This window comes from Podarcis vaucheri, assembly GCF_965113315.1.
Source record: "Podarcis vaucheri genome assembly, chromosome: Z".
In the NCBI taxonomy this organism is placed as follows: domain Eukaryota; kingdom Metazoa; phylum Chordata; class Lepidosauria; order Squamata; family Lacertidae; genus Podarcis; species Podarcis vaucheri.
Window position 1 is genome coordinate 18,910,081 of NC_138758.1, and position 21,208 is coordinate 18,931,288.

General features: G+C 49.7%; 1 protein-coding gene across 4 annotated transcripts in view; it reads right to left on the reverse strand.

Annotated features, from left to right (window-relative positions):
* ENOX2 (ecto-NOX disulfide-thiol exchanger 2) overlaps nt 1–19,566 on the reverse strand; it is a 50,689-nt gene extending 31,123 nt beyond the window's left edge. Inside the window, exon 1 of one of the 4 annotated variants that reach the window (XM_082208355.1) lies at nt 19,353–19,566. In XM_082208355.1, the coding sequence (XP_082064481.1) occupies nt 19,353–19,515 (163 nt within the window). In that variant the 5' untranslated portion in view covers nt 19,516–19,566. Of the gene's footprint in view, nt 1–2,212; nt 2,320–10,792; nt 10,945–19,176; nt 19,273–19,352 lie in introns of those variants that run through there. The other 3 variants (XM_082208358.1, XM_082208356.1, XM_082208357.1) reach the window with 3 other exon arrangements.
* Between the last annotated feature and the right edge of the window lie 1,642 nt (nt 19,567–21,208).

A 21,208-nucleotide genomic window follows, 5' to 3' on the forward strand; every position in this document is an offset into this window, starting at 1 on the left:
TTCAGGTTACAGACTCTGCTAACCCAGAAATAGTACCTCGGGTTAAGAACTTTGCTTCAGGAAGAGAACAGAAATCGCGTGGTGGCGGCGCAGCAGCAGAGGACGGCCCCATTAGCTAAAGTGGTGCTTCAGGTTAAGAACAGTTTCAGGTTAAGAACGGACCTCCGGAACGAATTAAGTATGCAACCAGAGCAGTGGCGTAGCGTGGGGGGTGCAGGGGGGGCCGGCCGCACCAGGCGCAACATCTGGGGGTTAGGGTTAGGGGGCGCAAATCCACGGGTTAGGGGGCGCAAATCCACAGGTTAGGGGGCGCAAATTACTTGCCTTGCCCCGGGTGCTGACAACCCACGCTATGCCACTGAACCAGAGGCACCACTGTACATAGATACACCACTAACTTACATTGATTTTATACCACCTCAAGTGTCCTGGTTTTTCTCAAAAGAATTCCTGGAACTAGTTTATGAGGGTGTTAAGTACTCTCTCTTAGAGATCTCGAACACCTAAGGAAGTACAACTCCCAGCGTTCCTTAGTTACATAGAATGCCTATTAAACCACTTTAATTCTATGGTATAAAGATGTACATAGTCTGCAAAACAGTCTTGCAAGTTTCAATTCAAAACAGGGCTGCATCACTTATTCCCCTGGATGTTTACTTGGTATTAAGTCTCACTGAGTTTAATGGGGCTTGTTCCTCTAAGTGTTAAGGCTACAGTTTCCATTCCACCTTGTTTTCATCACAATCAATGCAGTTTCCATTCTGTCGCAGTTCAGTTTCCACAAAATACTGCGCTGTTTGACTCACGGTCTGCTATTTCACGTAACTTACATAATCAATGACAAAATTATTTCCACACCAATCAATTCAATATAAAAGAAATGTATAAACAATGTTAAAAAATACTATGTATTGGTTGAAACAAGCAATTTGCAGGACAATAAAGATTGTACTTGCTGGATTGATTTCTGTTCTGGACCTTGGATAGAAATAGTGGCAATTTCCACTTCCACTAAAATTCTCTGATGTTCCAACCTGCTCCCAAGTAAGCATGCATAGGATTTTCAGCCTCCATTTATTTAAAACATATTGACAAAAAAGTGTGACTGGTTATTTGGAAAGCAAATTAAAATAAAATAAACTGCATCTAAACTGCTCACCAGAGATGAGGGGGTTGCACTGGCACAACCCAAGATCTACCTACTGCAAACACACTCAGCCCAGGAGACACTTGATTTCAATTGTGCTGTTAGGATGGTGACAGCTCAAATTCATAAGGAATAACTTGCCAAACCGCTAAATATGGCCCACATCATAAATAGGGCAGGAAATATCTATGCTGCTACTCTAGCTTCCTCACTCACACTGTTTTAAAACAGGAGTCAGCAAACTTTTTCAGCAGGGGGCCAGTCCACTGTCCCTCAGAGTTTGTGGGGGGGAGACTATATTTTTTGGGGGTGGGGGGATGATGCAAGAGCACCATGAGCCCCGGTGGCTGCTTACCTGTGTCTTGCGAGAGGCAGGGGCTGGCGGTGGTAGCGGGGGGATGATGAGTGGCGCACGAAAGGGCTCTGGTGAGGGGTTGCTTAAAATGGCGGCCGCTTGAGCGCTGCTGCTGCTGCTGCTGGCACCAACAAAACCCAGCCCTCTTCCTCCTCTAGACAGGGCAGGGAGAAGAAGCCAGGAGGGCGGAGGAGGAGGAGGCGCCACCATGTGAGAGAGAGGGAAAGAACGTGCGCGCTGGCGATCCATGTGGTGATTCCCAGACCATTCGCGGGCCAGATCCAGAAGGCAATTGGGCCTGATCAGCCTGCGGCCCTTAGTTTGCCTACCCATGTTTTAAAAGCTACAGTTTGTCTGCAAAAAACAGTTTTGCAGTTTTTGTCTGCAAAAAACAATTGCCAACTTCTTAGTTGCAAATTCAGCTAAATCTAAAGGCTTACAACAGTAATACAATTACACACTGTGCCACCCGTAGTCCCACATATTTCAAAGGAAAAATATGGGGGGGGGGAAACAAAGGGAACAAAATGCATACATTGTCTAAAAACATTTAAAAACATTATTCCATATTTATCTAGTTATAGATAACCTGTTTAGGGAAGCTAAAACAGACCCCCAAAATGCAGTTGGCCACATTTGATTTAGAAATTAATTAGAACAGCAGCATATGATCTTTTTCGGACCAGGTGAAAGGAAAAATAAATAGATACCTTGTGAGTTTCATGGAATTCTCCATCAAGCAGGGTGTAAAATAAAAAGGGGGGAGGGAGATTAATGAAATTGGAGATTATAACTTGTGTATCTACTAAAAGCAAAGTCAACAGAGACCGAAGTGGAAAGCAGTATTGTCAGGGGTTCAGGAGCAGAGGCGAGGGCAAGGGAGGAAACAGAGAGCGAGGGGGAGGAGGCAGAAGAAAGGATGAGTGATGACGACGACCCGAGATCTCCGAGTCTTTCCAGTGAATCAGAAGATTCACAAAAAGGAGCACCAGTGGCCAGGGCAAGGGGGGAGACTAGGGGGACACCCCAGGAAGATAGAGCCAGAGGGGACTCAGAGGGGAGCAGTTGGAAATCGGGACCAGCGTCACCGCCAGAAAGTAGGAAAGAGGAAGAGCGCCAGGGATCAAGCGCTGGCAGCTCGCAACAGGAGGGAGGACACGAGTCAGGAGTGGCCACACCTTCATCGGGGAGCGAAGTGACGGTTAGACGGAAAGTGGAAGGTTGGGCGCGCGCGCCAAGTTCAAATGCACAGGAAGGTGGCGCAGTAGGCAGCCCGGAAAGGGAGCCAGGTCCTAAAGCCCGGCGCAAGGAGACAGGAGAGTCAGGGGGGTCAGCGTCAGAAGAATCCCGGAAGGAAGAGACCCAGGGGGGCAGAGGGACCCAGAGGAGAACTGTCAGGCGGAAAAGGTGGAGCAGGGCTAGGATATTAAGTTGGTGCGCAAGGGGCGGAGACTCAGACGGAGCTTCGCCGATCTAAGCATAAGACGTAGGGTTGCACGCAGCAGCTCGAGAATGGAGACTGTAACTCAATAAAGACTTTTATTTAACGATCGCTGGCTAGTGTGATCCTCTGTGAGCTAGGATCTGGAAGTAACCCTGACAGTAAGCTCCGTCTCTTCAAATTGTGGGCATCCACGGCCTCGCGGAGAGGAGAGAAAGCGGGTGCCTACAAGAGAGCTCACGAACGGCAGACAATATGACGGCCGAACAGCAAATAACGGAACTCAGAGAAGCAGTTTCACGACTGAATGCCGAGGCGCTGGCGTCCAGGAAGAGAGAGGAGGAAGCAGCTGCCGCCTACAGGGATCTCCAGGTCAGGTTGGACATGCTTACGAAGCAAGGGCAACAGACACCCAAATCAGAGGGGATTGGGTTGGGGAGACGCACAGGCGGTCTGGTCTCTCACTTCGATGGGAATTTGCAACAGTACCCCAACTTTAGAGCAGACGTAATGTGTGCACTGCAACTACTGCACAAAGACTTTAGAGATGAACAAGAGAAAGTGGGGTTCATCATGTCCCATTTGCATGGAGACGCAAAAGCATGGCTGCGCAATTTGTGGAGAGATAAGGATCCTGCGCTCCAAAATGCGGACGCCTTTATTAAAGCGATGGATGGCTGTTTTTTATCAAGCATTGACGTGGATCTTGCCCGAAAGGAGGTGCATGGACTAAGGCAAGGGAGGGCCAGCGTAAGGCAGTATCATGCCCGCTTTTTCGCTTTGGTCAGTGCCCTGGAATGGGACAGAGATTCGGCTCCTGTCAGAGACCTTTTTTGGGAGGGCTTGCACAACTCGGTTAAAGATGAGATTGCGAGGGGGGAGAGATCCCGGACCACGCAGGAGATCGTTCAGAGGGCGCTGGCGGTGGGGGTGCGGCTGGAAGAACGTCCGTGGAGCAGGGACGAAGGGCGCAGCGGGCGCGAACCAGCCAGGGGCTCCTCCTTCCTTCCCAGAGAAGCAGCGCGTGCGCAATCCACGCCTCCAACACGGGGAGGGGTGGAACCGATGGAGGTTGGGAGTGCAAGGGCTCAGTCAGCAGCCAGAGCCCTAGCACCGGCAGCAGTGAAAGCGAAGCCTCCTAGAGGGAACAGGAAGTGTTATATCTGCGAGGATCCAGGGCATATGGCGAAAGAGTGTCCCCGGAGGCTCCACAAGCACACTGCAGCCTCAGCAATGGTGACTGCAGCAACGCAGCACAGAGAACCACAGCAGGGAAACGACGATGTCTGGCTGGAGGAAGAGGCACTGGGGCCCAGCCAGACGTGTCAGTGAAGCAGTCCCCAGAGATTTTACCGCCCATGGACCCCCTCCCGCCCAAGCCAGTAGTGAGGCTCACCGCATCGCTCCAGCTACCCAATGGAATCACCATGGACGTGCCAATCACCGTCGACTCGGGAAGCAATGCAGACTTCATAGGGCAGGACTTTGTCGACCGGCACGCTATACAGTTGCTGCCTGCCACGCTGCCCCTGCAGGTTGTCACGGTGGATGGCAGGGAGCTGTTAGGGGGGCAAGTGGTGAAGCAGACGCCACCTATGGTGCTGCGGCTTGGAAATCACAGGGAAATCATCAGCTTCAACGTCACTCAACTGTCGGACACGCCTATTGTATTGGGCATGAGTTGGCTGGACAAGCACAGCCCGACGCTGGCTTGGTACCAGAGGCAGCTGATCTTCGGCTCTTCCTTTTGTGCTGAACACTGCATCATGCCCCAGCAGGAAGGGGAGCAAGAGGAGTCACAGCTGTTGCTAGGCACGCTGCAAGCGATTCCCCACAAGTACGCAGAATTTTTGGAGGTTTTCTGCGAGAAGGAGGCAGACAAGCTACCCCCCCACAGACCATATGACTGCAAAATTGACCTGCTGCCGGGGGCGGCGCTGCCCAAAGGGAAGCTGTATTCCATGTCTGAAGACGAACTGCAGGAACTCAAAGAGTTCATAGATCATAATTTGGAGCGCGGTTTCATCCGAGAGTCCCAGGCAGCGGGGGGCAGTCCTGTATTCTTTGTGAAGAAGCGAGACACGCCCCAAAAAAGACTCGTAGTGGACTACCGCATTTTGAACAGTGTGACCAAGCCATCGGACTTCCCCATGCCCCGAATCGACGACCTCCTCGCAAAAGTACGCAAAGGCAGCGTGTTCACCAAGTTGGACCTGCGAGGGGCGTACAACCTCATTCGCATGCGGGAAGGAGATGAGTGGAAGACAGCCATGTTCACGCCCCTGGGCACCTACGAATATAGGGTTATGCCTTTTGGATTGCAAAATGGCTCCCACGTTTTTCAAGCTTTCATGCATCACGTGCTGGCGGGGCTCCTCTACAAAACGTGCGTCTGTTTCTTGGATGACATCCTGATCTTTTCGGAATCGCAGCAGGAGCATGACAGACACGTCAGGGAAGTGCTGAGCAGGCTACAGCAACATAGGCTTTACGCCAAGCTGGAGAAGTGCCAATTCGACGTGACGGAGGTGGATTTCCTGGGCTACAAGTTGTCTGACAAGGGGCTCGCCATGGACAGCGCCAAGGTTCGAGCGGTGTTGGATTGGAAAAGCCCACGCAACCGGAAGGAGGTCCAACGGTTTGTCGGCTTCGCGAACTTCTATCGCAAGTTCATCAAAGGCTTCGCTATGCAGACAGCGGCCATCACGGACACGCTCAGTTCCAAGAAAAAGAAGTTCATCTGGACAGCACAGGCGGAGCAGTCCTTTCAGGCACTCAAGCGTCTTTTCGCGTCGGAAGAACAGCTACTTCATGTCGACCCCAGCAGGCCGATGAGAGTTGAAACAGACGCCTCGGACAGGGCCGTCGGAGCAGTCCTGCTGCAGAAGGACCCGCAGGGGGTTTGGAGGCCAGGAGCGTTTTACTCCAGGAAGCTCAGCAAGTCCGAACAGAACTACACCATCTGGGACAGGGAGTTGCTGGCTATTCATGCAGCGTTCAAAGCATGGAGGCACTTCCTGATTGGAGCCAAGCACACGGTGCAGGTCTGCACGGACCACAAGAATCTGGAGCACTGGCGCACGGCACAGTTCCTGAACCAGAGGCAGATACGTTGGGCTGAGTTCTTTGCGAACTTCGATTTCCGAATAGAGTATGTCCCGGGGGACACCAACATCATGGCGGACGCGCTCTCCCGTAAGCCACAGTATCTGGAGGACGCCACGCCAGCGGCCGCCATGCACATCTTCGCACCAACAGTGTGGGCGTGCGCTGCGGCGACAGTGGACCTGGAGGCGGTGCGACGAGCGTTGCAGAATGACTCCTTCGCGCAAGCAAAGATGGCAGAGATGCAAAGGGGCACGGCAGCGACCGACGGGTTCCAGCTGAGAGATGGATTGCTCATCCGCAAAGGGGCCATCTACGTGCCAGGAGACGAACTTCGCGCCAAGGTACTGCATCAGCTGCACGACGCGCCCACTGCCGGGCACTTTGGCAAGGAGAAGACGGTGGAATTAGTCGCCAGGGATTTCTGGTGGCCCGGAATGAGAGGGGAGGTCGCGGACTACGTGGCGAGGTGCGACACCTGCCAGAGGGCCAAACCAGTGCACAGACCGCCGGCCGGACTGTTGGAACCGCTGCAAACTCCGGTCGAGCCATGGGAGAGAGTCGCCCTGGACTTCGTCACGGATCTGCCCAGCTCGAGGGGCAAGACGGCCGTGCTGGTGGTGGTGGACTTGTTCTCCAAGATGGCACATTTCATCCCGTGTGCGAAGGTGGCCACGGCGGAACAAACCGCCAAACTGTTCATAGACCACGTGTTCAAGGTTCACGGGCTGCCACGGTCTATTCTGTCCGACCGCGGGCGGCAGTTCATCTCGAATTTCTGGCAGAAGCTGATGGGCTTCCTGAACGTCAAGATCAACCTGGCGTCGGCGAGACACCCGCAGACCAACGGGCAAGCGGAGCGGGTCAATGCCATCATGCAGCAGTACCTGAGATGCTATGCGAATCAACAGCCGGCGACGTGGGTGGATTACCTGCCGCTCGCCGAGTTCGCCTACAACAACACGAAGCACGTGTCCACGGGGGTCACGCCGTTCTTCGCCAACAACGGGAGGCACCCCAGAACCTTCCCGGGACTGGAAAGACTGGTGGAGGGGGAGCCGCAGACAGCAGATGCGTTCGCGTCGGAGTTGCAGGAGGTCCACGATCAGCTGCGGCGGCACCTGGAGCTGGCCAAACACGCATACAAGGTGCAGGCAGACAAACACAGAAGGGTTGGCGAAGAGATCCATGTGGGAGACTGGGTCTGGTTAGCAGCCCACGCAGTGCCGGCCAGGTCATTGGCCAAGAAGAAATTAGGGCATAAGCAACTGGGGCCCTACCAAGTCGAAGAGCAGGTCAACCCGGTGGCTTTCAGGCTGGCGCTTCCGGAGGGTTCCAGAATGCATCCGGTGTTCCACAGATCGGTGCTCACTCCCTACAAGGCACCGCACAGGTTTCAGGAACCCGGAACGGCGCCGAGTCCGCTCCGAGAGGGAACCAGGCAACGGGGAGTGGCACAGGAGGTGCGCCTCAACGAAGTCACGGAGATTTTGGACTCCAGATGGGGGGAAGAGGGGGTAGAATACCTTCTCGCTAAGGAGGGCACCCCGGCCAGTGCCAACAGCTGGGTGCCGGGCTACGCTTTAGATGAACCCCTGCTCAAGGAAGAGTTTCATGCCCTCTTCCCCCATAGGCCAATGCCAGCGGACTTTTTCGACGACTGGCTTTTCACGCCCACGCTTTCAGCCAGCACGTTCCGGGGGTTCGACTCGGATGAGGAACCGACACGAGACGCCCGTTCCCCGGAGGGGTCACCCTCGGGATCTGCTTCAGAACCCTCGTATTGGTGGGATGATCGACCAGAGGAGCAGTGGCGCAGAAAGTGGCTGGAGGGTCCAGGACGAGCAACGCCTCCAGAAGGAAGCGAGGGAGAGACGGACATGGAAGTTTTCGGGGACGACCAGGGTTTCGAGCACGGCGGCACAGAGATGGAAGCAGAGGTGACCGTCGTCGACGAGAGCAGGGAGGAAGAACCGGAAGACTTCGGATGGAGGCCCGCCACGGGAAGCGAACTGTACCCGACATTCGTCCCCTTGACACTGCAGCACCCAGCTCCCGCACCGGAAGGAGGGGAGGGGGGAAGAGGGGGCTTCGAGGGGGGGATGGATGTCAGGGGTTCAGGAGCAGAGGCGAGGGCAAGGGAGGAAACAGAGAGCGAGGGGGAGGAGGCAGAAGAAAGGATGAGTGATGACGACGACCCGAGATCTCCGAGTCTTTCCAGTGAATCAGAAGATTCACAAAAAGGAGCACCAGTGGCCAGGGCAAGGGGGGAGACTAGGGGGACACCCCAGGAAGATAGAGCCAGAGGGGACTCAGAGGGGAGCAGTTGGAAATCGGGACCAGCGTCACCGCCAGAAAGTAGGAAAGAGGAAGAGCGCCAGGGATCAAGCGCTGGCAGCTCGCAACAGGAGGGAGGGCACGAGTCAGGAGTGGCCACACCTTCATCGGGGAGCGAAGTGACGGTTAGACGGAAAGTGGAAGGTTGGGCGCGCGCGCCAAGTTCAAATGCACAGGAAGGTGGCGCAGTAGGCAGCCCGGAAAGGGAGCCAGGTCCTAAAGCCCGGCGCAAGGAGACAGGAGAGTCAGGGGGGTCAGCGTCAGAAGAATCCCGGAAGGAAGAGACCCAGGGGGGCAGAGGGACCCAGAGGAGAACTGTCAGGCGGAAAAGGTGGAGCAGGGCTAGGATATTAAGTTGGTGCGCAAGGGGCGGAGACTCAGACGGAGCTTCGCCGATCTAAGCATAAGACGTAGGGTTGCACGCAGCAGCTCGAGAATGGAGACTGTAACTCAATAAAGACTTTTATTTAACGATCGCTGGCTAGCGTGATCCTCTGTGAGCTAGGATCTGGAAGTAACCCTGACAAGTATGTACAACCACACTGTATTACTTTCCACTCTGGCTTCTATTTGAGACATTTTGTTTCACACATAGAAAAAGTGACAGCATTAGGTGGTAAAAGGTAGACTTCCTCCTTTTCTATAATTGCTTGACAATAAATTTGGTATTCCTCAAAGAATACAAAGGTGCCCTGATCAGCAATAGAATCAGTTTCAAATATCTGTTGTTCTTTAACATTTTCAGTAGGAAGCAATTGTTGTTTCTCCCTCCCAGTATACTTTGATGCAATTTAATATATTTTGCTCTTGGCACAATCTTAAGAGCTTCCTTAATTAGTACAGTATTTTAAGGGCCCAACTATTTGTGACCTCAGCTACATAGTTCTGCCCTTAAATGCTGGTGCACACCCCCCCAACTGTGAACACCAAAGACCCGAACCATACTGGAACTCTAGTGTAATGTAGCCTTTAAGCCTAGTATAGTTGTAGGTTTTAACCCAAGTCCCCCATTGCAAATCGGATCTGAATTGGGGGTGGGGGGTTCCGCAACTCCAATTTATGTGGGTGATGGGGTGGAACTGCACTCAAAGGCAAACTCTGCAATTCCAGTCATGTAGAATTTGGCTCTCACCATGCCTTCTATCAGCAACATTTTTCTCTTTTTTTAAAACAACAACAACACATCTTGCCTGATCAAGAGCTGTGAAACCTGACAGATAGCTCACTTTCTGCAACTTTCAAGTGGTCTAAATAAACGTATTATGCTACTGCTTCTATCTGCACCTCCTACTGCTACTAATGACCTGCTTCACTGACCTCTACCACTGTACGATGAAGATGACTATTGTAAAGGCTACTAGCTAAGTCAACTTTGTCTTCCAAAATGTTCATGTAGCAGGGAGACACCTTGACCTATAAAATCTAAAAACACCGCAGGAATGCTGTGCCACAGGCTTCCTTTGTCAGATGCATGCTGAACATACAGAAGAGACTGACTATGATAACTACACAATGAAACTCATAAAGCATGCTTTGGAAGTATAAGAAGCTGCAAAAAGGGGGAAAGAATGGAGTCAGCACACCAGCTTTCATACTTTTGGCCAAGATAAGCTAATTTTAATCTTTAATATTCACCAGTCACAAAGTGCTTACCTATCAACAGTGGCAGCAATCTGCATAAAGAACAGAGCTTGATTTCCGGTTTGAGGTAATCTCAATTACGTTTTGGATATAAATGTTATTAATTTTTCCCATTACACTGAAACTTGAGATTCAGAGATGACCTATTTTCCTACAGTCCCCTTGCACCTAGGAGTGGCTTGCTTCTGTTTCAAGCCACAGCTAGACATGAAGAAGCTGCTGCCCATCTGGTTAAATACTGTCTGTTTCAACATTTATTATAAAAAACATATTCAAAGACATTATTCCAAATCCTCCCATAACACATTTCAAGCCGCACAGAAACAGATTTAGAAAATGAAAGTCTAGGGGGGGAAATTGAGATAAAAAAATTAAAATCCTGAAAGCTCTTCTGAACCTCCACTCCCAAACAGAGAGCCTTTGATGACTCCAAGGCAGATTGGGAAGGCTAAAAGCCGGGGAAACCGCATTAAAAGACTATCAAGAGCACCAGTTTGACCAGATACACTGTGGATTTAACTCCAGCTATTCCATATTTAAACTGTGCTCTTGCTGAATCCATATAATCCAAGAGATCCGGGAGCTCAGATTCAGTGTTATACTTGGCTGCAGGCACTCTGGCTAGAGCACCAGTCTCACTTGACTGTTGGTGTCTGTAGACTTTACTCTCCACCTCCCCATCGCAAACTAAGACTGCTCATGGCAAACATATTGGAGTCGAAAACATCCCGAGGTGAATCTCATTACACCAGAATGCAAACCGTACCTGTGAAATGCACAAAAAACATGATGGTGCTTCGCAAAGAGTGCTCTTCAGTCTCAGCGTGTTTTATCTTGCTACCCACACTACCGCACCATCATATAAACACAAACTAGTAACACAGTTCAGCCTGTGTGTGACGCATGTGCTGTGCTGGACCCTGCAAACAAACCAAGTGCCAGCAGCCAGCGTAACAAGAGGAGAGCTTAACGTCAATAAAGCTACACAGCAGGCAATTGGAAACGCTGGGATGCTAAAGAGGAAAGGCATGGAACTCTTTTTTTAAAATGAATTGCTGCCCACTGCTGCATCTGTCCCCATCAGTTACCAATCAGTGACTCTGTAAGAGACTAAATCCTGAACATTATGGGGAGATGGCCAGAGAGCAGGTGGCGAAGTAATTAACAACATGCTCATCTGTGAATCTGCAAAGGATTTCAGTACTAGGATCACTGAGAAGCGGCATGCAATTGGCAAGTCCCAATCTTGCTGGCTGGCTGCCCTGTGAGTGGTTATCTTTGCCATAACTTAACCCTCAAGAGAAACTAGTACTTCTTCTTAAGAATTCACACTAAAAAACAACCTTTTTAACTTCCCAACATGCTTATGTTGTAACCATAACTTTGAAACAGAAAAGAGGTGAGGAGGAACCAAGATCAGCAGATATTCATACAGCCTTGCATTTTAAAAACTCGCCTAGTAGCCCTAAGTAATCAGGAGTTCCATGAAGGTGAGTGAATAGGATGGCAGAGGAAGGAAGCGTTACTCTGCCCCTTCTCCCACAATGCTGTTGATAGAAGGCACATTTTTTTACTATCCTACAAAGAAGCTAGTAGCTTGCATTTCTACCTGGCTGTGGAGGAGGAGGAGCCTTCCCTTCATTTTCAACCAGCATAGAGACACAGGCTACTATTCTCTTAGGTCAGGGGTCTGCAACCTTTAAGACAAAAAGAGCCACTTGGACCCGTTTCCGAAAAAACAACAACAACTGGGAGCCGCAAAAACATTGCAACATTTAAAACAAATATAACACTGCATATATTGTTTCTGGCCTTAATGCTATATATACAGGATCGTGCAGTCAGCTGTCAATCTCAAGAAAAAAGGACAAATTAATAGCTAATTAAAATATTTAATTTACAACCAGGTAACCAGGTTAATGGGACTTTTGCTCCTGAACCTCAGTGCTCAGTGTCTGCACATCAGGGCTGTAAGACGTCACCTTCATTTTCACACAGGCTTGCAAGCTGTCATCTGTGAGGCGTGATCGGTGTTTGTTTTTAATACAGTTCATGTTGGAGAAGACCTGCTCACATACATATGTGGAAGAGACCACAAGGCCATCGAGTCCAACCCCCTGCCAAGCAGGAAACACCATCAGAGCACTCCTGACATATGGTTGTCAAGCGTCTGATTAAAGACCTCCAAAGAAGGAGACTACACCACACTCCTTGGCAGCAATTCACCAAACTTTCACCTGCTTAAGTTTAAAAAGGGGCTTCAAGCAACTAAAAAGGGGCTTCAGGCAACTAACTCCACGTGGAATTCCACGTGACCGCGACTGCATAATCAATGCCACAAAATGCCAAAGAAAATTAACCAGGGCCCCAGTGAACCATAAATCATAATCAGTGCCTGATGTAAATAATAATTAATAATGAGGGCCCAATGTCATTCTCGTCATTATAAAAATAATCCCTCTCTTCGTGCCACCCAGCCTCCCAAGAAAAAATCCCCACTTCAAACGGTCACAAAGCACAAATTCCACGCGACCGCGACTTGCTATGCCCAATAATCAATGCCCCAAAATGCCATAGAAAATTAATCAGGGCCCCAGTGTACCATAAATCATAATCAGTGCCTGATGTAAATAATAATTAATAATGAGGCATTCGTCATTATAAAAATACCGTATTTTTCGCCCCATAGGACGCTCCATCCCATAGGACGCACCTAGTTTTTTGGGGGGGAAATAAAGGGAAAAAAATTTCCCTTTATTTCCCCCCCAAAAGCAGGTCGGGGAAACCGAACCAGGTCGAGGAACAGCGGGATGGCGGCGCTGCGCCTCCCTGCTGTCCCCCGAGCTTGTGGGGCTGGCCGATGTCTGCCCCGCGCGAGGGGCGCTCTGCATCAGGGCGCCCCCCCTGCGGGGCAGCAGGCTGCTATCTGCAGCGTGGGGAGCCTTGCCGGGAAGCCCGGCAACGCTCCCCACGCTGCGGATGTCTGCCTGGCGAGGGGGGCGCTCTGCTTTAGGGCGCCCCGCCCGCCGGGCGGCAGGCTGCTCACCTCCGCCCCTCGCCTCCTCCCCTCGCCACCGCCCCGGAGCCACAGCAAAGGCTTTAAAGAGTCGCATGCGGCTCTGGAGCCGCAGGTTGCCAACCCCCATCTTAGGTAAAGGTAAAGGGACCCCTGACCATTAAGTCCAGTAGCGGATGACTCTGGGGTTGTGGCGCTCATCTTGCTTTTTTGGTCAAGGGAGCCGGCGTACAGCTTCTGGATCATGTGGCCAGCATGACTAAGCCGCTTCTGGCGAACCAGAGCAGTGCACGGAAATGACGTTTACCCTCCCGCTGGAGCAGTACCTATTTATCTACTTGCACTTTGACGTGCTTTCGAACTGCTAGGTGGGCAGGAGCAGGGACTGAGCAACAGGAGCTCATCCCGTCACAGGGATTCGAACCACCAACCTACGTCCCAGTACTATTTTCTTAAAGGTAAAGGTAAAGGTACCCCTGCCCGAACGGACTAGTCTTGACAGACTCTGGGGTTTGTGCGCCCATCTCACTCAAGAGGCCGGGGGCCAGCGCTGTCCAGAGACACTTCCGGGTCACGTGGCCAGCGTGACAAAGCTGCATCTGGCGAGCCAGCGCAGCACACGGAACGCCGTTTACCTTCCCGCTGGTAAGCGGTACCTATTTATCTACTTGCACCCGGGGGTGCTTTCGAACTGCTAGATTGGCAGGCGCTGGGACCGAGCAGCGGGAGCGCACCCCGCCGCGGGGATTCGAACCGCCGACCTTTCGATTGGCAAGCCCTAGGCGCTGAGGCTTTTACCCACAGCGCCACCCGCATCCACTATTTTCTTAGCAGGCTGTTAATTTTTGTAGGCTTATTTACAAGGCTAAACATCCATATATTATGGCGAATATTCCAGAGAATAAATATTGCTGCAAAGCTACACTCTGGGTGGTAGGAAATTCTATGGTAACTGCTACAAGGGGTCCTTCCTACAAAAGATATTCACGCATTACCTGTTATTTGGCCATGCAAGATAAAAAAAACCAAACAGAATTATTGTATGTGTGTCAAGTAGCATTTATTTCCCATATATATATATATATATACACACACACACACACACCGTATTTTTCGCCCTATAGGACGCACTTTTTCCCCTCCAAAAATGAAGGGGAAATCTGGGTGCGTCCTATGGGGCGAATGCAGGCTTTTGCTGAAGCATGGAAAGAGAGGGGGGTCGGTGCGCACCCACCCCTCTCGCTCTCCAGGCTTCAGGAAGACATCCGCAGCGTGGGGAGCCTTGCAGGAGTTCCCCACAAGGCTCCCCACACTGCGGATAGCAGCCTGCCACCCGGCGGGCAGGGCGCCCTGATGCAGAGCGCCCCTTGCGCCGGGCAGACATGGGCCAGCCCCACAAGCTCGGGGGACAGCAGGGAGGCGCAGCGCCACCATCCCGCTGTTCCTCGACCTGGTTCGGTTTCCCCAACCTGCTTTTGGGGGGGAAATAAAGGGGGAAAATTTTCCTTTATTTCCCCCCCAAAAAACTAGGTGCGTCCTATGGGACAGAGCGTCCTATGGGACGAAAAATACGGTATATACCGGTATATAAAATCAAGTCCAATGCACATATAGACTAAGATAAAAAAATCTTCACATAAAAAAATTGCTTTAAGGTTTTCCCTTAGGTGCCAAAAAGACAACAAAAATTGCACCTGTCTGATTTGCAGTGGAAGAAAGATCCAAATGGAATCTGCCATAACCCCCAAGGCCCAGTTCCTACAAAGTATGAAATGGGCCTCCTGATAAGATGGCATATTCTGTGAGCAGTTGGGTATACAGTGCTACCTCGGGTTAAGTACTTAATTCGTTCCGGAGGTCCGTACTTAACCTAAAACTGTTCTTAACCTGAAGCACCACTAACTAATGGGGCCTCCTACTGCCGCCGCACCGCCGGAGCACAATTTCTGTTCTCATCCTGAAGCAAAGTTCTTAACCTGAAGAACTATTTCAGGGTTAGCAGAGTCTGCAACCTGAAGCGTGTGTAACCCGAAGCATATGTAACCTGAGGTACCACTGTATAAGGAGTCACACAATCCTTACGCTTTCTATCCCAGTTCCAGGATTTTGAACTTGGCCCAGTAGCTAACTGGCAGCCAGTGCAATTCTTTCACCAATGGCCTAAGAACAATGACAATAGTTTGCCCCAGTGAGCAGCTGAGTCACATCATTTTGGAGCAGTCCCCACATAGAGTATATTGCAATAATCCAATCTGGAGGTGACCAGTGCATTGCCAACAGTAATCAACCTATCCCAGTCCAGAAACTACCCTAGCTGTCTTGCCAGCTGAAGCTGGTAAAAGGCACTCCTGGCCACTGAGGTCATCTGGGACTCTAGCAACAGAGATTGATCTAAACTACAAGCCTGCTCTTTCAGAAGTAGTACAACCCCATCCAAAGCAGGCAATTGTCCAATTATCTGGACTCAGGAACCGTACATCCACAGGAACTCTGTCTTTGCCAGGATTCAGGCACAGCTGGTTAGCCCTCATTCAGCTTGCCACCAATATAGAGCTTTCACAGCCTCTCCTGATTCATATATTATAGAGAAATAGAGCAGGGCATATTCAGCATACTGATGACACCTTGGCCCAAATCTCCTAATAATGCCAATAACTTAATGCAGATGTTAAACAACTTTGGAGACCCTGCAGTACACCAATATATACCTCGCTAGGTACGTCCTGCCCTGTGTATCAGACAGATGACCACTAAAGACTGCCCTACAGTTACCAAGGAGAACTGAATCTAAAGGCAGTCTCAGCATGAGTGCTGAAATCACCCAGAACTAACATTCTGGGATCCCACAACCACACACCCAAGATGACTCCTGCCAGTTTGGTCAGAGAAGCAACTGGGCAGTAGGGTGCATTTTGTAGTACAGTGGTACCTCTGGTTATGTACTTAATTCGTTCCGGAGGTCCGTTCTTAACCCGAAACTGCTCTTAACCTGAATCACCACTTTAGCTAATGGGGCCTCCTGCTGCTGCCGCGCCACTGCCGCGCAATTTCTGTTCTCATCCTGAAGCAAAGTTCTTAACCTGAAGCACTATTTCTGGGTTAGCGGAGTCTGTAACCTGAAGCGTATGTAACCCTGAAGCGTATGTAACTCGAGGTACCACTGTAGTAGAAACCCTAGTTTACTGTCTTCTTGGCCTGACACCAAGTGCACACACCCTCACACCCTAAGCCAGAGTGGTTTCCTGGAAATGGAAGTCATGTGGACCACAGCAATTCCCCCCCCCCATGCCTGCAGCTTGTGCTTATGCTGCACCAAGTATCCAGGTGGGCACAGCTGTGCCAATTCAACTCCTCCCAGCCTGCCCGCCCAGGTCTCAGTAATACAAACCAGATCAGCACCCTCATCCACAATGAAATCATAGACTGTCTGATTATTCCGTTTCAGATCATCCTAAAAATGTTTTATTGATAAGTGGCACAGGTATATATAAATCTGAGGGGGAAACCCTTATAGTCACAGAAAAGAATGTCTGTTGTTCCATAGGATGATCTGCAATGCCTCATAAGAACATAAGAAGAACCTGCTGGATCAGGCCAATGGTCCATCTAGTCTGGCATCCTGGGCTTAACAGTTGCCTGTGGGAAACCAGCAAGCAGTTTCAGAAGTATTGCTGCCTCCAACTGTGGAAGCTATCACATGACATTTCTTTCATCTGCCAATGAAAGAAACCAGTGTGGACAAGGCAACAGGGCAGTTACTATGGTATCAAATTTCTACATGAGAAGCAATTTAATGTAGAGGCTCACGTGCGATAAACATTCACTTCAGCTTTTGGCTACACACAACCTTGGTATGCATGTTAAGTCTCCATAGATTAATATGGCGGGGGGGGGGTGAGTAACCAAGTAATCACCTATTGGAAAATAAGCACCTCTTTTTCTGATTTAAAAAATAAACAAGCACACTGAACGTTACACAAAAGATTTTGCCCACTTTTTATGCTGGGCAGAATACTGAATATGTGGTTTATACAGAGTACCCCAAAACATAACATATATATCTAATTAACATATTGTTGCATGCCATCCCAATCTCTGAGCAGTGCAAGATTCCAGGGGTTCCAAGAACTTACCCATGTTTTGGTTTCCTTTCCTTTTAATTTGCATACCGCCTTTCTATATTACTATACACATGGTGGTTTACAAGCTGAAGAAACAACAAAATAGACAGCAAAGATCACCCACCTAGTAACAATCCGACATGTTCAGAGGGACAGCAGAGTCTAGTGTATTTATGATATACGGTTTATTTGCACATACAGGAAACTTGCATCTTATGCAAGGGTTAGATGTCAGGGGTCCACTTGTGAACACAAAATTGCCAGGAACCCCTGAAACTGCTTCTCACACAAGTTGGAGGGCTGCTTACTGGGCTCTGAGAAGTTTGTTGGAACTCCTTCAATCTTCTGAGAGGCCAGTAATTCAGATGCCTCAGTTACTGGGCTTTGTGTAGGAGGTGCAAATGAAGCTGCCAGAGCCCTCATGCTGTTTCCCCAAAGCCGAGTAAGCAAGGTGTCAAGCTTTGGGTATGTGGCACTAAGGCTCTGGCAATATCCCAGAACCCTCAAGCTGCCTTCTCAAAGCAGGATAACAGAGGCGCCAGGCTTTGGGAAGGAGCCATGGGGGTTGTAAGATGCTCCCAGAGCCCTTGTGCCTTCTTCCCAAAGCCCAGGAAGCAAGGAATACCTGCTGGGTGCATAGGTAGAGTGGGGAAAAATAAATAGACAGCAGGGAATAGTGGATTTTCCCTGTTCTCCATTTATATTTTCTCCCTACCCCCATCAAAGATGCAACACACAAGTTAAAGCAGTGTGGGATGAGAATTACCTGTATACACGACCTGATCCTAAGATGGAGGGGCTCACAGCATTAACACCCCAATCTTACTTCTCCCATAGTCACAACCTTGGATTCAAATAGAAATCAAGCTTCTGCCTGCATCGAGTGCAACTCTCAGCTCACACAACTCTGTGGTTTGGGGCTTTCTGACTACTAGCCAGGTATTTCCTTTGTTATACTAAAGACAGTACAAACAGCCATTAATTCACCAATAAGCTTGCCTGGTTAGTTGAGCAATGGGATCCTCCATTAGATTTTAACCCCTGCTGGATCCAGGAACCCAGGAATTAGAACGTACTCAGGCATCATGAAGACTAACCCCCAAACTTACAACAGCATTATACATTTTGTTTGTTTGTTAATATTGCAAAAAAAATAAAATACTTACACAATACAAATACAATTCTGGGCAAATCATTGGGAATTATTATAAACCTTTATATACAGCTTATTCAAGAAGCTCGAGGTAGCAAAAATGGCTCTATAAGAAAGTCTTTTCTGTGTCGGTTCCTTGCCTTTTGAATGCCCTCCCAAAGACAGATGACCTGGAAATCTCATTACTGTACTGTTCTATTATTTGAGGGCAGGCAAAAATAATTATGTTCACAAAACTGCTAATGCCAGCATTACAGGCAAAAAACCCATTTCTATTTCTATATTCACAGAGCTGCTGAGGTTAGCATTTTCTACTTAGAGCAGTTTGATTTCACCCGCTGCCTGAATAAGCAGTTGCTGATTTAGCTGTTGCTTTAAATCACTGTATTGTTATTACGATTCGCTTAAATAATAAATTATAATTATTATAAATATTTATTATTATCATTACATTTCACTTTTTTTGTTTCTCACTTCTCTACTAGCCACCCTGAGGAAAAATACTATTTATGTTGAAGGTGCAGGATGCGAATGGCAGGTCACAGCCAACCTTAGCCCTACACAGAGAAGACCCATTGAGATAAAGAGGCATGGGCTAACTTAGTTCCGTTAGTCTATTCAGAGGCGGGCTTAACTGGATCGATCCAACCAACCAAATCATTCATACTCACAACCACCCTGTGAGGTGGGCTAGGCTAAGAAAGCGCGGCTGGCTCTTCATGAGTGGGTCCGGGGATCTGAGATGAGGTTCTAGATTCAGAACTCTAACCACTACACCACCGCACCCAGGTGATTAAAAAGGCAAAATCGGGTCCAAACAGGGGGCAGCGATTGAGAGGAGCAGATCGTGGCTGGTGCACCTGGTAAATAGGGCCAATGAGCAAAAACCGGGGAGCTGCCCTCTTCGAGAGCGCAGGCCGCTGCCGGTTCCCATGACAACGGTGGTGAGGCAACCCCGCTCCATCCACCCTCCCATCCGATCCCGGCAGGACAGGAAGCAGCGCCCTGCCCCGCCCCGTTGCCCAGCAACGCCCACCTGCTGGTCCCGCAGTCCTCCGACGCCGATATTCCCGAAACATCCTTTCACCAGGAGGGCCCCGCCGTTGCGATCGCTTCGCAAACCCCGCCTGCGAGCTGCCTTGCACGCCGTCTTGTTGATTGGCGGTCTCTAGGGGCGTGGCTTGAATACCCGAGAGCATGATGAGCAACCGTAGATTCGTGTGCGCCGCGCAGAAGGCTGGAGTGGGGGGGGGACCGGGGGGCGGGATTTGCCGGATTTTAAAAAGGGGAAGTGTGGGGGGTTAAAGAGGGAGATCGCTTCCGCCTGCTCCGATTGGCTGCTCGAGTTCACCGTGCTGTGAAGGCTTCTGGGTAATGTAGTCTCAGGGACTCCGCAGGGTTCAGAAGAGATAAGGCTGCTCTGGTAGCATGTGTGCATGAGTGAGTATGGGGCAGAAAGTGGCACAGATCAGACGAGGTTTGTGCCTATCTTTGCTTCAGCTTTATATACCCCTCCTTATCCCCAGCACTCAATTCAAGTACGGCTGCAATTTTTAAAAAAATCGGTTTTATTGTTTTATCGCTTTGTAAACCGCTTTGAGGTTTTTTTTAAACAAACAAACAGTGTATAAAGTTTCTGAAATAAACAATGCGGTTAACACTGTAAAGGAAGCTTGGAGTGTGTGCAATGCATCTTTGATTTTCATTCATGGGAATGCTATTCTCATACTGACATCCAAAGTATGGATGAAATATACTCGGGAGTCGAGAGTGGATTTCCTGCTCTTTATTCAGCTCATAGTGGTGAGAAGGAATGGAAATTCCCCCACAATAGCTGCTTTATTTATATTGATACGGAAGGGGGGGCATGTCTTCTTCACCTCCTTCTTCGCTACAATATATCCATTTATTTTCAATGTCAAAAGGGACTAAAATCTATAAAATTCATAGAAAATCAATGTGCCAATTTGCTCAATTTCTCTAGGACTCCATGACACCTCCCCTGTCCTCCATAATCCCTCAAGCAAGGTGTCAATACCCTAATCCTGTCAAATCACTCTGCCAAGCCTTTCCTCCGGGCAAGGCCAGGTGGCAGACCATGCATACATGGACCATTGTCTTCTCATCAGGTAAGAAGAAGAAGAAGAAGAAGAAGAAGAAGAAGAAGAAGAAGAAGAAGAAGAAGAGTTTGGATTTGATATCCCGCCTTTCACTCCCCTTCAGGAGTCTCAAAGCGGCTAACATTCTCCTTTCCCTTCCTCCCCCACAACAAACACTCTGTGAGGTGAGTGGGGCTGAGAGACTTCACAGAAGTGTGACTGGCCCAAGGTCACCCAGCAGCTGCATGTGGAGGAGCGGAGACACGAACCCGGTTTCCCAGATTACGTGACTACCGCTCTTAACCACTACACCACACTGGCTCTCAGGTACTCAGGATGTGCTTATCTGCGCATATCTCCAGCTCTGCATATTCCCCCCTCCCTCCTCCATATGTTAATCCTGTGTGACCCAACCTCTTCTTAATGTATTCATGATGAAATCTGTGTAACCCAACCTCTTCTTAATGTATTCATGATGTAATCTGGGATGTATTTTGCACTGTATTCTGGGACATGGAGGGAAATTTCAAAAGTTCATGTGACCCCTTTCTCGCTGTTCAATCTCGTCTTGAACCTGTTGCGCAATAAACTTGGATCTTCTGCAGTTTGCTCCTGTCTCCGGCTGAGCTCATTTTCTTCCGCAGGGACCCGCGGACCTAGTCCGACGAGCTGGGTGGCAGAGTAGCCCCGCACCCAGATTTTACCGTAACAATATATATTATTTAAAAAATGGGCTGCATGTGATTGGCTAATTCCGGGATTCTCCTGTAGGCCAATCAGCTTGTGGATTCAC